General features: G+C 37.2%; 5 protein-coding genes across 5 annotated transcripts; 3 read left to right on the top strand and 2 right to left on the bottom strand.

Annotated features, from left to right (window-relative positions):
* The first annotated feature begins 1,761 nt into the window (after nucleotides 1–1,761).
* LOC140552345 (hemoglobin subunit beta-2-like) lies at nucleotides 1,762–2,916 on the top strand. The gene is made up of 3 exons (XM_072676560.1): nucleotides 1,762–1,876; nucleotides 1,978–2,200; nucleotides 2,305–2,916. Exons 1-3 carry the CDS (start codon nucleotides 1,785–1,787, stop codon nucleotides 2,431–2,433), a joined length of 444 nt encoding a protein of 147 aa, XP_072532661.1. The 5' UTR covers nucleotides 1,762–1,784; the 3' UTR covers nucleotides 2,434–2,916.
* A 1,374-nt stretch (nucleotides 2,917–4,290) lies between these two features.
* Nucleotides 4,291–4,900, bottom strand: LOC140551558 (hemoglobin embryonic subunit alpha-like). Its single transcript, XM_072675018.1, has 3 exons — nucleotides 4,806–4,900; nucleotides 4,503–4,710; nucleotides 4,291–4,419 (listed from the first exon to the last, which is right to left on the bottom strand). The coding sequence occupies exons 1-3, from the start codon at nucleotides 4,898–4,900 to the stop codon at nucleotides 4,291–4,293; spliced, it is 432 nt and encodes a 143-aa protein (XP_072531119.1).
* Nucleotides 4,901–7,367: 2,467 nt separating this feature from the next.
* LOC140552344 (hemoglobin subunit beta-2-like) lies at nucleotides 7,368–8,522 on the top strand. Its single transcript, XM_072676559.1, has 3 exons — nucleotides 7,368–7,482; nucleotides 7,584–7,806; nucleotides 7,911–8,522. The coding sequence occupies exons 1-3, from the start codon at nucleotides 7,391–7,393 to the stop codon at nucleotides 8,037–8,039; spliced, it is 444 nt and encodes a 147-aa protein (XP_072532660.1). The 5' UTR covers nucleotides 7,368–7,390; the 3' UTR covers nucleotides 8,040–8,522.
* Nucleotides 8,523–9,897: 1,375 nt separating this feature from the next.
* On the bottom strand, nucleotides 9,898–10,507 carry LOC140551557 (hemoglobin embryonic subunit alpha-like). Its single transcript, XM_072675017.1, has 3 exons — nucleotides 10,413–10,507; nucleotides 10,110–10,317; nucleotides 9,898–10,026 (listed from the first exon to the last, which is right to left on the bottom strand). The coding sequence occupies exons 1-3, from the start codon at nucleotides 10,505–10,507 to the stop codon at nucleotides 9,898–9,900; spliced, it is 432 nt and encodes a 143-aa protein (XP_072531118.1).
* A 2,470-nt stretch (nucleotides 10,508–12,977) lies between these two features.
* Nucleotides 12,978–14,141, top strand: LOC140552342 (hemoglobin subunit beta-2-like). Its single transcript, XM_072676558.1, has 3 exons — nucleotides 12,978–13,101; nucleotides 13,203–13,425; nucleotides 13,530–14,141. The coding sequence occupies exons 1-3, from the start codon at nucleotides 13,010–13,012 to the stop codon at nucleotides 13,656–13,658; spliced, it is 444 nt and encodes a 147-aa protein (XP_072532659.1). The 5' UTR covers nucleotides 12,978–13,009; the 3' UTR covers nucleotides 13,659–14,141.
* The last annotated feature ends 1,089 nt before the right edge of the window (nucleotides 14,142–15,230 follow it).

Genomic DNA, 15,230 nt, shown 5'->3' with positions numbered 1-15,230 from the left:
TTTACATGTTTTTTTTTTATTACGTGTTCCCACATTTTGTGAAGCTCAAGGAGTATGAGTTCATAATAAAGGGTGTTAGAAGAGTGAGATAATCAGGTGTGACTTTGGAAGAAGCTTCTGAGGACCTCAGAAAGACTTATTGATATTAATGTTGGTTTGAAATAAAAGTGTTCAATGTGACAGAAACCATACAACGCAGTCCAGTTAATTTCCAAAAACAATACCTATAAAAAACTTTTAAACATAAGAGTAGCAGCAACTCATTGTACTCATTGTGTAGGATTGAACACCAGTATCTAAGAGCAGAGGTTGTTATGCTTTCCAACAAAGTTGTTGAAAAATCTAACTCTAATAATTAATAATATAAATATAATAATAATTCTTAAATATTTTTAAGTGTTGCATCATTTGATTCATAAATACTAAAGCTGTTTTTTAACATCTGAATTCTAAATCATATATAGGTAGTAAAATAGAAAATTACAAAGGGGGTTAAAAAGCACTGTATATATAATTAGTAAGTGGTCCAAGTATTATTATTAATCTCACAGGCAGATTATGTATGTACAAATTATCTAACGATTTATTTGTTGAATGTTCTAATACCGCAATTGAGTTGAATGAGGTTTTTTTTTAGCACATATTGGCATAGACAGATTTTATAGCACTGAAAACATTTTACAAAAGTCAAACTTGATTTTAAGAAACAACTCAGAATACACCTCAAGAGGATTAAGGCAAAAAGATGACATTGGCTTCTTATCTGCTTCCGAGAGTCTTATTCTGTTGGCAATACTTCTCAAAAGGGGCTAGACAAGCTATATGTGTGTATTCGCACATCTGAATCACCAATGGGGAAATTTTAAGTAGCTGAAGGACTTCATTAGGTGTGTCCAAAAGCATTTGGACAGCCACCAATGTATGCCAAGAAGGTGACAATGTAACTTTGTTACATTGACTAACATGTAGTCAATGTATTTAATTGATCTCATTTGAAATTGTTGTAGGTAACAATATGCATGATTTTGCCCTTAATTAAAATGTATTTTAATAGTAATATATAATATTGTATTTCTTTATTGTGCTGTTCCAGTAAAATATTATTGTTCCACCTGACCTACAGTACCCATTACTCATGTATTGTTTTTTTAAACTTCACCAAATTGATAGAAATCAGACATGTAAATAGGCAATATGATTGCTATTTAAACTTTAAATATTTGGGTACTCGGTTGCTCGAAAAGTTTCAATTGGTAGAAATTCTAGGTGTTTGTGATGATTTTTTTGCCCTTCAATTTCAAGACAACATTTTTTGTTTTCACAGTAATCTTACCTCAGACTAATCAAAATTACTTAAATTCTCTCCTACACAACATTTAGGAAAACGAGCTGAATATAATATATGTTCATTTCTCAAACACATTGAAAGCAAAAAAATACATTGTTAAAAACAGTTTTGAATAAAATATGTAAATCACCTGGATGCTGTTTCAGTTTGAATGAAAATGATAATAATTAGCGATCAAAATATAACTTATACCGTTATTAGTTTCGTTCAATTGAATTTTTAAGACGGTTTGCTTATTTAAACGTTTTATAACAGTTCATGCGTATCTGATGAAAATCCTTCACCCTACCCAAGAGGAGACCCAGTCCACATCTCTATTAACCAATCGTAAGAGGTTGGGAGGGGTGGACATGTGGATATATAAGCTGCCGCTCAAGACTCTTAGTTTACAGGGTTCGTCTTCTGCAGGACACATAGAGACCACAAAGTCAGCACCATGGTAGAGTGGACAGATTTCGAGCGCGCCACCATCCAGGACATCTTTTCTAAAATGGATTACGAATCCGTTGGACACCATGCCCTGGCGAGGTACGGTCGTGAAAATGTACATCTATTTATCTGTATGTGTGTGCTTAAATTGTGTACGTGATATAAATTTAGTATTTCCATATACATATTTTACTACTCAGATGCCTTGTGGTGTACCCCTGGACGCAGAGGTACTTCGGTAATTTTGGAAACCTGTACAACGCTGCTGCCATCATGGGGAACCCCATGGTTGCAGCCCACGGTGCAGTTGTACTCCATGGTCTGGGCAAAGCTGTGAAGAACATGGACAACATCAAGGAGACCTACGCTGAACTCAGTGTGCTGCACTCTGAGAAACTGCATGTGGATCCCGACAACTTCAGGGTGAGTTCTGTTGTGTAGATTGATCATCTCTTCAACTGATTGTGTCTACATGTAGTCTTTCATTCACTGCAAGCGCTGACTCGTCTTTATTCTCTATCATGCAGCTGCTGGCTGACTGCCTGACCATCGTCGTTGCCTCCAGACTGGGAACTAGCTTCACGGCTGAAGTTCAGGCAGCTTTCCAGAAGTTCCTGGCTGTCGCAGCCTCCGCCCTCAGAAGACAGTACCACTAAATGTTGAATGGACTTTGACTGATAGAGATGGCCAATCAGAAGTGTGTGGTTTAAAAAGACGAACCTGTACCTGTCAGTTAAAGCTAAATAAAGGTGATCAGAATTACCGCATGGTTTGTGTTTGTTGGTGTAGTCGGACATTGAGAACATCGTGTTTTATATTGTTTCTAGACTACAAAGAGTGTGCACATCAATGATCCGACTTAATAGACTTTAATCAGTTACAAAAGACCCAAACACATATATTTTCATCTGTGAAAAAAATAAGGCTGACAATTGAACTGCAGCCAATTCTTTTAGACTACTCGTGTTCCTAGACAGGAGACGAGTGGAGTATTTGCTTTCATTCATTCCATTTCATTCATTAAAATACGTACTTCCTATCACATTGTATTGTGATCTTCTGGTGCATTATATCATACATCTTGCATTTCTGTAGTTAATTCACGTCTGTATGCCACAATAAAATCATGTAAATTCAGAGTACCATTTTTCAGTCTGAGTTTGTGTGCTACTGGTTCTATAGATATATTCTACTGTGTTGCATTTTGTTTCTCTAGAACTGTGGAGCAATATTACTCCGGGGCCACTTTTAAATATCATTGCTGTCATGTAATGTAACATTGCATGCCGTTTTTTAACTTTGTGTGCTATTGTTTTTCACTGTGTATCACAATTTCCTGATGCAGTGCTCCCAAATGACTTGGAATACAATATTTTTACATTGACTTCCACTGAAAGTTAAGATGGCTTCGTCCTTTTCCTGTAAAGTTGCTGTTCTGGGAGATAATACGTTTGTTGCTGAAGAGTGACAATTTACTCTGATCTTATTTTTACTATTTTTCTTTCGTATTTGATAGGTGTGTATTTTAACATTAATGACAAATAATGCAAAGGTATTAAGAAAGTATTCAATAAAAAAAAAAAAAGAAAAACGTTCAAGCTTTATTTATATTTCAGTTCTATTTTAGGTTTATTTTTAATTATTTGTTTAGATGAGCTTTTCTGTTTTATGTCCCACTCTAAAAACAGTTCATGATTGAAAGGTGTCAAGGGGCTACACAAAACAGTACACTATACAGACAAATGTATTTGGACACCTGCACGGTGTATTATTTTTACTAGATCTTAGAGCATTGCTGTGAGGATTTGATTGCATTCAACGTAAAGAGCATTATGCTACACGCGCTTTATTTGCATATTTGCACATCTGTGCAATCGGTGCAACTGAAAGTAACTAAATGAATTTTTTAGAAGGGGGGAGGGGTCCTCAAATGTTTGGAGATATGGTGCATATCATATCTACACAAATGCATCTTCTTATTTGGGTAAAAACTATGTTGAGGTAATGTATTTTTTAGAGTGAAAACGAGACCTGTCATAGGATTCAGCCGTGTCACTCCACTGCTGCGTTCTCTTCACTGGCTTCCAGTAGTCGCCCTCATCAGATTCAAACCCCTGGCGCTGGCTTACAAAGACAAGAACGGACCAACCTCTCCGTACTTGGTGGCAATGGCAGTGGTCACCATACTGACTTGTGTTTAGTAGTGCATAAACTTAGAGGTATCTTAGAATGTTTAGCCTCTTCAAACTAACTGAGGTTTTTCTTGGGTAAATAGCAAAGCACTTTTGTAAGTCGCTCTGGATAAGAGCATCTGCTAAATGTCTGAAATGTAAATATAAAGTAGCATGTTTTTCAGTGTGCTAACAAATGTATGTTTAAAGTGTTAAAGTTAGAAACATGCAGTTAAAGAGGTTTTACTTCAAAAACAGACAAACACATTGGGTTTATATGATTCACAGTCATTTATTGGATCTTCATGAGACAGAATGGCCATTCAAACAGAGTTTGGCTGCTTATCTGTACTTCTCAGAGAGAGCCAGGGCCAACGCAGAGAGGAACTTGTCCATAGCCACATGCACCTCAGGAGTGAAGTCGTTGGGGAACTGGATGGCCAGAACCACAAGCAGGTTGTGGGAGAGGATCTACAGAAAGCAGAGGTCTGATTATAACACTGCAGGCAGAAGAAGGAGATATAGAACGCTACAATGAAAGGAACTGGCCCTACCTTGAAGTTGGCAGGGTCAATACGCAGCTGGAAAGCATGCAGCACGCTGAGGGTGAGCAGCCCGTTGGTCAGGTCATCGATTTTGCTGACGGCCTCTGCCACACCAGACATCACCGTTTTCCCGTGCTTCCTCACAGGGGCAGAGCCGGGGCTCAAGTCCTTCCAGTGGGAGAAGTAGGTCTTGGTCTGCGGGTAGACGGTCAGCATCCTGTGTGGACACATCCAGAGTTCACCCTCAGCAGCGAAGAGACAGAGATGTGTAGAAGAAACAGAGAGAAGACATGGATGAATCAAGAAACCTACCTAGTCAGAGCATCGGCCCCGATATCTTCAGCTTTCGGGGAGATCTTAGCCCAGAAGGTTTTGACTGCTTCCTTGTCCTTGGCAGAGAGGCTCATGGTTACAGAGTGGTTTGGAAGAACTTCTGTTAAAAGCTCCAAAGATTCACTCATTTATACCACGACCCCAAGTCGGCACACCCGAGACCCACCAGAAAAACCAAATTGGAGGCATTTCAGAGATGAGAGATTAGACTACACTGCTTCTGTTTGCCAGAGATAGGCCAACCTTGAAACCTGTAGAGTAAAATGTAGGTAACTTTAACAACTTTGCCATATTGGCACATATCTAAATGGTTTACCCATTATTAGGCCTTGTCAGCAGAACATTTCAAAGGTTAGCTTTAACGGTTTTGCTTTTGCTTTATATCTGTTTTGGTGTCTCCATTTGTTTTCAACTTGTAGCAATCCAGAAAGTGTTATGCAATAAAAGTGTTCTTATTCACTTTTATCAACTGAAACCAAATATTTTTGCTTGATCATTTATTAATCTAGACAAGAAATTAGGAAAATGTTTAGAATGTTCAAGTTTCAAATAATGGGTGTTTCTGATAATTATCTTTTTATAAATAGCAGTTATTTTCTGCGGGTGTGACCTCTAAAAAGTCTAGATAACAGGTTATTTCTGCCCTTTCACAGAAATTAATGTCTTCATTTCAGCAAGCTACTTCAGGACCATGCATTATGAAATACGCAATAAAAAGATATATCAATTAGACATCTTAAATTAGCTAGAAATTTCCTGAAATATCATCAGATCCATACACTTCATAATAAGTTTACATGTTTTTTTTTTTATTACGTGTTCCCACATTTTGTGAAGCTCAAGGAGTATGAGTTCATAATAAAGGGTGTTAGAAGAGTGAGATAATCAGGTGTGACTTTGGAAGAAGCTTCTGAGGACCTCAGAAAGACTTATTGATGTTAATGTTGGTTTGAAATAAAAGTGTTCAATGTGACAGAAACCATACAACGCAGTCCAGTTAATTTCCAAAAACAATACCTATAAAAAACTTTTAAACATAAGAGTAGCAGCAACTCATTGTACTCATTGTGTAGGATTGAACACCAGTATCTAAGAGCAGAGGTTGTTATGCTTTCCAACAAAGTTGTTGAAAAATCTAACTCTAATAATTAATAATATAAATATAATAATAATTCTTAAATATTTTTAAGTGTTGCATCATTTGATTCATAAATACTAAAGCTGTTTTTTAACATCTGAATTCTAAATCATATATAGGTAGTAAAATAGAAAATTACAAAGGGGGTTAAAAAGCACTGTATATATAATTAGTAAGTGGTCCAAGTATTATTATTAATCTCACAGGCAGATTATGTATGTACAAATTATCTAACGATTTATTTGTTGAATGTTCTAATACCGCAATTGAGTTGAATGAGGTTTTTTTTTAGCACATATTGGCATAGACAGATTTTATAGCACTGAAAACATTTTACAAAAGTCAAACTTGATTTTAAGAAACAACTCAGAATACACCTCAAGAGGATTAAGGCAAAAAGATGACATTGGCTTCTTATCTGCTTCCGAGAGTCTTATTCTGTTGGCAATACTTCTCAAAAGGGGCTAGACAAGCTATATGTGTGTATTCGCACATCTGAATCACCAATGGGGAAATTTTAAGTAGCTGAAGGACTTCATTAGGTGTGTCCAAAAGCATTTGAACAGCCACCAATGTATGCCAAGAAGGTGACAATGTAACTTTGTTACATTGACTAACATGTAGTCAATGTATTTAATTGGTCTCATTTGAAATTGTTGTAGGTAACAATATGCATGATTTTGCCCTTAATTAAAATGTATTTTAATAGTAATATATAATATTGTATTTCTTTATTGTGCTGTTCCAGTAAAATATTATTGTTCCACCTGACCTACAGTACCCATTACTCATGTATTGTTTTTTAAACTTCACCAAATTGATAGAAATCAGACAATATGATTGCTATTTAAACTTTAAATATTTGGGTACTCGGTTGCTCGAAAAGTTTCAATTGGTAGAAATTCTAGGTGTTTGTGATGATTTTTTTGCCCTTCAATTTCAAGACAACATTTTTTGTTTTCACAGTAATCTTACCTCAGACTAATCAAAATTACTTAAATTCTCTCCTACACAACATTTAGGAAAACGAGCTGAATATAATATATGTTCATTTCTCAAACACATTGAAAGCAAAAAAATACATTGTTAAAAACAGTTTTGAATAAAAGATGTAAATCACCTGGATGCTGTTTCAGTTTGAATGAAAATGATAATAATTAGCGATCAAAATATAACTTATACCGTTATTAGTTTCGTTCAATTGAATTTTTAAGACGGTTTGCTTATTTAAACGTTTTATAACAGTTCATGCGTATCTGATGAAAATCCTTCACCCTACCCAAGAGGAGACCCAGTCCACATCTCTATTAACCAATCGTAAGAGGTTGGGAGGGGTGGACATGTGGATATATAAGCTGCCGCTCAAGACTCTTAGTTTACAGGGTTCGTCTTCTGCAGGACACATAGAGACCACAAAGTCAGCACCATGGTAGAGTGGACAGATTTCGAGCGCGCCACCATCCAGGACATCTTTTCTAAAATGGATTACGAATCCGTTGGACACCATGCCCTGGCGAGGTACGGTCGTGAAAATGTACATCTATTTATCTGTATGTGTGTGCTTAAATTGTGTACGTGATATAAATTTAGTATTTCCATATACATATTTTACTACTCAGATGCCTTGTGGTGTACCCCTGGACGCAGAGGTACTTCGGTAATTTTGGAAACCTGTACAACGCTGCTGCCATCATGGGGAACCCCATGGTTGCAGCCCACGGTGCAGTTGTACTCCATGGTCTGGGCAAAGCTGTGAAGAACATGGACAACATCAAGGAGACCTACGCTGAACTCAGTGTGCTGCACTCTGAGAAACTGCATGTGGATCCCGACAACTTCAGGGTGAGTTCTGTTGTGTAGATTGATCATCTCTTCAACTGATTGTGTCTACATGTAGTCTTTCATTCACTGCAAGCGCTGACTCGTCTTTATTCTCTATCATGCAGCTGCTGGCTGACTGCCTGACCATCGTCGTTGCCTCCAGACTGGGAACTAGCTTCACGGCTGAAGTTCAGGCAGCTTTCCAGAAGTTCCTGGCTGTCGCAGCCTCCGCCCTCAGAAGACAGTACCACTAAATGTTGAATGGACTTTGACTGATAGAGATGGCCAATCAGAAGTGTGTGGTTTAAAAAGACGAACCTGTACCTGTCAGTTAAAGCTAAATAAAGGTGATCAGAATTACCGCATGGTTTGTGTTTGTTGGTGTAGTCGGACATTGAGAACATCGTGTTTTATATTGTTTCTAGACTACAAAGAGTGTGCACATCAATGATCCGACTTAATAGACTTTAATCAGTTACAAAAGACCCAAACACATATATTTTCATCTGTGAAAAAAATAAGGCTGACAATTGAACTGCAGCCAATTCTTTTAGACTACTCGTGTTCCTAGACAGGAGACGAGTGGAGTATTTGCTTTCATTCATTCCATTTCATTCATTAAAATACGTACTTCCTATCACATTGTATTGTGATCTTCTGGTGCATTATATCATACATCTTGCATTTCTGTAGTTAATTCACGTCTGTATGCCACAATAAAATCATGTAAATTCAGAGTACCATTTTTCAGTCTGAGTTTGTGTGCTACTGGTTCTATAGATATATTCTACTGTGTTGCATTTTGTTTCTCTAGAACTGTGGAGCAATATTACTCCGGGGCCACTTTTAAATATCATTGCTGTCATGTAATGTAACATTGCATGCCGTTTTTTAACTTTGTGTGCTATTGTTTTTCACTGTGTATCACAATTTCCTGATGCAGTGCTCCCAAATGACTTGGAATACAATATTTTTACATTGACTTCCACTGAAAGTTAAGATGGCTTCGTCCTTTTCCTGTAAAGTTGCTGTTCTGGGAGATAATACGTTTGTTGCTGAAGAGTGACAATTTACTCTGATCTTATTTTTTACTATTTTTCTTTCGTATTTGATAGGTGTGTATTTTAACATTAATGACAAATAATGCAAAGGTATTAAGAAAGTATTCAATAAAAAAAAAAAAAGAAAAACGTTCAAGCTTTATTTATATTTCAGTTCTATTTTAGGTTTATTTTTAATTATTTGTTTAGATGAGCTTTTCTGTTTTATGTCCCACTCTAAAAACAGTTCATGATTGAAAGGTGTCAAGGGGCTACACAAAACAGTACACTATACAGACAAATGTATTTGGACACCTACACGGTGTATTATTTTTACTAGATCTTAGAGCATTGCTGTGAGGATTTGATTGCATTCAACGTAAAGAGCATTATGCTACACGCGCTTTATTTGCATATTTGCACATCTGTGCAATCGGTGCAACTGAAAGTAACTAAATGAATTTTTTAGAAGGGGGGAGGGGTCCTCAAATGTTTGGAGATATGGTGCATATCATATCTACACAAATGCATCTTCTTATTTGGGTAAAAACTATGTTGAGGTAATGTATTTTTTAGAGTGAAAACGAGACCTGTCATAGGATTCAGCCGTGTCACTCCACTGCTGCGTTCTCTTCACTGGCTTCCAGTAGTCGCCCTCATCAGATTCAAACCCCTGGCGCTGGCTTACAAAGACAAGAACGGACCAACCTCTCCGTACTTGGTGGCAATGGCAGTGGTCACCATACTGACTTGTGTTTAGTAGTGCATAAACTTAGAGGTATCTTAGAATGTTTAGCCTCTTCAAACTAACTGAGGTTTTTCTTGGGTAAATAGCAAAGCACTTTTGTAAGTCGCTCTGGATAAGAGCATCTGCTAAATGTCTGAAATGTAAATATAAAGTAGCATGTTTTTCAGTGTGCTAACAAATGTATGTTTAAAGTGTTAAAGTTAGAAACATGCAGTTAAAGAGGTTTTACTTCAAAAACAGACAAACACATTGGGTTTATATGATTCACAGTCATTTATTGGATCTTCATGAGACAGAATGGCCATTCAAACAGAGTTTGGCTGCTTATCTGTACTTCTCAGAGAGAGCCAGGGCCAACGCAGAGAGGAACTTGTCCATAGCCACATGCACCTCAGGAGTGAAGTCGTTGGGGAACTGGATGGCCAGAACCACAAGCAGGTTGTGGGAGAGGATCTACAGAAAGCAGAGGTCTGATTATAACACTGCAGGCAGAAGAAGGAGATATAGAACGCTACAATGAAAGGAACCGGCCCTACCTTGAAGTTGGCAGGGTCAATACGCAGCTGGAAAGCATGCAGCACGCTGAGGGTGAGCAGCCCGTTGGTCAGGTCATCGATTTTGCTGACGGCCTCTGCCACACCAGACATCACCGTTTTCCCGTGCTTCCTCACAGGGGCAGAGCCGGGGCTCAAGTCCTTCCAGTGGGAGAAGTAGGTCTTGGTCTGCGGGTAGACGGTCAGCATCCTGTGTGGACACATCCAGAGTTCACCCTCAGCAGCGAAGAGACAGAGATGTGTAGAAGAAACAGAGAGAAGACATGGATGAATCAAGAAACCTACCTAGTCAGAGCATCGGCCCCGATATCTTCAGCTTTCGGGGAGATCTTAGCCCAGAAGGCTTTGACTGCTTCCTTGTCCTTGGCAGAGAGGCTCATGGTTACAGAGTGGTTTGGAAGAACTTCTGTTAAAAGCTCCAAAGATTCACTCATTTATACCACGACCCCAAGTCGGCACTCCCGAGACCCACCGGAAAAACCAAACTGGAGGCGTTTCAGAGATGAGAGATTAGACTACACTGCTTCTGTTTGCCAGAGATAGGCCAACCTTGAAACCTGTAGAGTAAAATGTAGGTAACTTTAACAACTTTGCCATATTGGCACATATCTAAATGGTTTACCCATTATTAGGCCTTGTCAGCAGAACATTTCAAAGGTTAGCTTTAACGGTTTTGCTTTTGCTTTATATCTGTTTTGGTGTCTCCATTTGTTTTCAACTTGTAGCAATCCAGAAAGTGTTATGCAATAAAAGTGTTCTTATTCACTTTTATCAACTGAAACCAAATATTTTTGCTTGATCATTTATTAATCTAGACAAGAAATTAGGAAAATGTTTAGAATGTTCAAGTTTCAAATAATGGGTGTTTCTGATAATTATCTTTTTATAAATAGCAGTTATTTTCTGCGGGTGTGACCTCTAAAAAGTCTAGATAACAGGTTATTTCTGCCCTTTCACAGAAATTAATGTCTTCATTTCAGCAAGCTACTTCAGGACCATGCATTATGAAATACGCAATAAAAAGATATATCAATTAGACATCTTAAATTAGCTAGAAATTTCCTGAAATATCATCAGATCCATACACTTCATAATAAGTTTACATGTTTTTTTTTTATTACGTGTTCCCACATTTTGTGAAGCTCAAGGAGTATGAGTTCATAATAAAGGGTGTTAGAAGAGTGAGATAATCAGGTGTGACTTTGGAAGAAGCTTCTGAGGACCTCAGAAAGACTTATTGATATTAATGTTGGTTTGAAATAAAAGTGTTCAATGTGACAGAAACCATACAACGCAGTCCAGTTAATTTCCAAAAACAATACCTATAAAAAACTTTTAAACATAAGAGTAGCAGCAACTCATTGTACTCATTGTGTAGGATTGAACACCAGTATCTAAGAGCAGAGGTTGTTATGCTTTCCAACAAAGTTGTTGAAAAATCTAACTCTAATAATTAATAATATAAATATAATAATAATTCTTAAATATTTTTAAGTGTTGCATCATTTGATTCATAAATACTAAAGCTGTTTTTTAACATCTGAATTCTAAATCATATATAGGTAGTAAAATAGAAAATTACAAAGGGGGTTAAAAAGCACTGTATATATAATTAGTAAGTGGTCCAAGTATTATTATTAATCTCACAGGCAGATTATGTATGTACAAATTATCTAACGATTTATTTGTTGAATGTTCTAATACCGCAATTGAGTTGAATGAGGTTTTTTTTTAGCACATATTGGCATAGACAGATTTTATAGCACTGAAAACATTTTACAAAAGTCAAACTTGATTTTAAGAAACAACTCAGAATACACCTCAAGAGGATTAAGGCAAAAAGATGACATTGGCTTCTTATCTGCTTCCGAGAGTCTTATTCTGTTGGCAATACTTCTCAAAAGGGGCTAGACAAGCTATATGTGTGTATTCGCACATCTGAATCACCAATGGGGAAATTTTAAGTAGCTGAAGGACTTCATTAGGTGTGTCCAAAAGCATTTGGACAGCCACCAATGTATGCCAAGAAGGTGACAATGTAACTTTGTTACATTGACTAACATGTAGTCAATGTATTTAATTGATCTCATTTGAAATTGTTGTAGGTAACAATATGCATGATTTTGCCCTTAATTAAAATGTATTTTAATAGTAATATATAATATTGTATTTCTTTATTGTGCTGTTCCAGTAAAATATTATTGTTCCACCTGACCTACAGTACCCATTACTCATGTATTGTTTTTTTAAACTTCACCAAATTGATAGAAATCAGACATGTAAATAGGCAATATGATTGCTATTTAAACTTTAAATATTTGGGTACTCGGTTGCTCGAAAAGTTTCAATTGGTAGAAATTCTAGGTGTTTGTGATGATTTTTTTGCCCTTCAATTTCAAGACAACATTTTTTGTTTTCACAGTAATCTTACCTCAGACTAATCAAAATTACTTAAATTCTCTCCTACACAACATTTAGGAAAACGAGCTGAATATAATATATGTTCATTTCTCAAACACATTGAAAGCAAAAAAATACATTGTTAAAAACAGTTTTGAATAAAATATGTAAATCACCTGGATGCTGTTTCAGTTTGAATGAAAATGATAATAATTAGCGATCAAAATATAACTTATACCGTTATTAGTTTCGTTCAATTGAATTTTTAAGACGGTTTGCTTATTTAAACGTTTTATAACAGTTCATGCGTATCTGATGAAAATCCTTCACCCTACCCAAGAGGAGACCCAGTCCACATCTCTATTAACCAATCGTAAGAGGTTGGGAGGGGTGGACATGTGGATATATAAGCTGCCGCTCAAGACTCTTAGTTTACAGGGTTCGTCTTCTGCAGGACACATAGAGACCACAAAGTCAGCACCATGGTAGAGTGGACAGATTTCGAGCGCGCCACCATCCAGGACATCTTTTCTAAAATGGATTACGAATCCGTTGGACACCATACCCTGGCGAGGTACGGTCGTGAAAATGTACATCTATTTATCTGTATGTGTGTGCTTAAATTGTGTACGTGATATAAATTTAGTATTTCCATATACATATTTTACTACTCAGATGCCTTGTGGTGTACCCCTGGACGCAGAGGTACTTCGGTAAGTTTGGAAACCTGTACAACGCTGCTGCCATCATGGGGAACCCCATGGTTGCAGCCCACGGTGCAGTTGTACTCCATGGTCTGGGCAAAGCTGTGAAGAACATGGACAACATCAAGGAGACCTACGCTGAACTCAGTGTGCTGCACTCTGAGAAACTGCATGTGGATCCCGACAACTTCAGGGTGAGTTCTGTTGTGTAGATTGATCATCTCTTCAACTGATTGTGTCTACATGTAGTCTTTCATTCACTGCAAGCGCTGACTCGTCTTTATTCTCTATCATGCAGCTGCTGGCTGACTGCCTGACCATCGTCGTTGCCTCCAGACTGGGAACTAGCTTCACGGCTGAAGTTCAGGCAGCTTTCCAGAAGTTCCTGGCTGTCGCAGCCTCCGCCCTCAGAAGACAGTACCACTAAATGTTGAATGGACTTTGACTGATAGAGATGGCCAATCAGAAGTGTGTGGTTTAAAAAGACGAACCTGTACCTGTCAGTTAAAGCTAAATAAAGGTGATCAGAATTACCGCATGGTTTGTGTTTGTTGGTGTAGTCGGACATTGAGAACATCGTGTTTTATATTGTTTCTAGACTACAAAGAGTGTGCACATCAATGATCCGACTTAATAGACTTTAATCAGTTACAAAAGACCCAAACACATATATTTTCATCTGTGAAAAAAATAAGGCTGACAATTGAACTGCAGCCAATTCTTTTAGACTACTCGTGTTCCTAGACAGGAGACGAGTGGAGTATTTGCTTTCATTCATTCCATTTCATTCATTAAAATACGTACTTCCTATCACATTGTATTGTGATCTTCTGGTGCATTATATCATACATCTTGCATTTCTGTAGTTAATTCACGTCTGTATGCCACAATAAAATCATGTAAATTCAGAGTACCATTTTTCAGTCTGAGTTTGTGTGCTACTGGTTCTATAGATATATTCTACTGTGTTGCATTTTGTTTCTCTAGAACTGTGGAGCAATATTACTCCGGGGCCACTTTTAAATATCATTGCTGTCATGTAATGTAACATTGCATGCCGTTTTTTAACTTTGTGTGCTATTGTTTTTCACTGTGTATCACAATTTCCTGATGCAGTGCTCCCAAATGACTTGGAATACAATATTTTTACATTGACTTCCACTGAAAGTTAAGATGGCTTCGTCCTTTTCCTGTAAAGTTGCTGTTCTGGGAGATAATACGTTTGTTGCTGAAGAGTGACAATTTACTCTGATCTTATTTTTTACTATTTTTCTTTCGTATTTGATAGGTGTGTATTTTAACATTAATGACAAATAATGCAAAGGTATTAAGAAAGTATTCAATAAAAAAAAAAAGAAAAACGTTCAAGCTTTATTTATATTTCAGTTCTATTTTAGGTTTATTTTTAATTATTTGTTTAGATGAGCTTTTCTGTTTTATGTCCCACTCTAAAAACAGTTCATGATTGAAAGGTGTCAAGGGGCTACACAAAACAGTACACTATACAGACAAATGTATTTGGACACCTGCACGGTGTATTATTTTTACTAGATCTTAGAGCATTGCTGTGAGGATTTGATTGCATTCAACGTAAAGAGCATTATGCTACACGCGCTTTATTTGCATATTTGCACATCTGTGCAATCGGTGCAACTGAAAGTAACTAAATGAATTTTTTAGAAGGGGGGAGGGGTCCTCAAATGTTTGGAGATATGGTGCATATCATATCTACACAAATGCATCTTCTTATTTGGGTAAAAACTATGTTGAGGTAATGTATTTTTTAGAGTGAAAACGAGACCTGTCATAGGATTCAGCCGTGTCACTCCACTGCTGCGTTCTCTTCACTGGCTTCCAGTAGTCGCCCTCATCAGATTCAAACCCCTGGCGCTGGCTTACAAAGACAAGAACGGACCAACCTCTCCGTACTTGGTGGCAATGGCAGTGGTCACCATACTGACTTGTGTTTAGTAGTGCATAAACTTAGAGGTATCTTAGA

The sequence above is a fragment of the Salminus brasiliensis genome, chromosome 3 (assembly GCF_030463535.1).
Source record: "Salminus brasiliensis chromosome 3, fSalBra1.hap2, whole genome shotgun sequence".
Taxonomy (NCBI): Eukaryota; Metazoa; Chordata; class Actinopteri; order Characiformes; family Bryconidae; genus Salminus; species Salminus brasiliensis.
The sequence above is the reverse complement of the archived record's forward strand: the minus strand, read 5'-3'. Positions and strand labels throughout refer to the sequence as shown.

Bases quoted from the DNA above. Each gene is read 5' to 3' on its own strand.
- LOC140552345 (XM_072676560.1), top strand. From the start codon at position 1,785: ATGGTAGAGTGGACAGATTTCGAGCGCGCCACCATCCAGGACATCTTT. The intron at 1,877-1,977 runs GTACGGTCGTGA...TTTACTACTCAG, and splicing joins GGACACCATGCCCTGGCGAG to ATGCCTTGTGGTGTACCCCT. The intron at 2,201-2,304 runs GTGAGTTCTGTT...TCTATCATGCAG, and splicing joins TGGATCCCGACAACTTCAGG to CTGCTGGCTGACTGCCTGAC.
- LOC140551558 (XM_072675018.1), bottom strand. From the start codon at position 4,900: ATGAGCCTCTCTGCCAAGGACAAGGAAGCAGTCAAAACCTTCTGGGCT. The intron at 4,711-4,805 runs GTAGGTTTCTTG...GTGTCCACACAG, and splicing joins GGGGCCGATGCTCTGACTAG to GATGCTGACCGTCTACCCGC. The intron at 4,420-4,502 runs GTAGGGCCAGTT...TGCTTTCTGTAG, and splicing joins TTGACCCTGCCAACTTCAAG to ATCCTCTCCCACAACCTGCT.
- LOC140552344 (XM_072676559.1), top strand. From the start codon at position 7,391: ATGGTAGAGTGGACAGATTTCGAGCGCGCCACCATCCAGGACATCTTT. The intron at 7,483-7,583 runs GTACGGTCGTGA...TTTACTACTCAG, and splicing joins GGACACCATGCCCTGGCGAG to ATGCCTTGTGGTGTACCCCT. The intron at 7,807-7,910 runs GTGAGTTCTGTT...TCTATCATGCAG, and splicing joins TGGATCCCGACAACTTCAGG to CTGCTGGCTGACTGCCTGAC.
- LOC140551557 (XM_072675017.1), bottom strand. From the start codon at position 10,507: ATGAGCCTCTCTGCCAAGGACAAGGAAGCAGTCAAAGCCTTCTGGGCT. The intron at 10,318-10,412 runs GTAGGTTTCTTG...GTGTCCACACAG, and splicing joins GGGGCCGATGCTCTGACTAG to GATGCTGACCGTCTACCCGC. The intron at 10,027-10,109 runs GTAGGGCCGGTT...TGCTTTCTGTAG, and splicing joins TTGACCCTGCCAACTTCAAG to ATCCTCTCCCACAACCTGCT.
- LOC140552342 (XM_072676558.1), top strand. From the start codon at position 13,010: ATGGTAGAGTGGACAGATTTCGAGCGCGCCACCATCCAGGACATCTTT. The intron at 13,102-13,202 runs GTACGGTCGTGA...TTTACTACTCAG, and splicing joins GGACACCATACCCTGGCGAG to ATGCCTTGTGGTGTACCCCT. The intron at 13,426-13,529 runs GTGAGTTCTGTT...TCTATCATGCAG, and splicing joins TGGATCCCGACAACTTCAGG to CTGCTGGCTGACTGCCTGAC.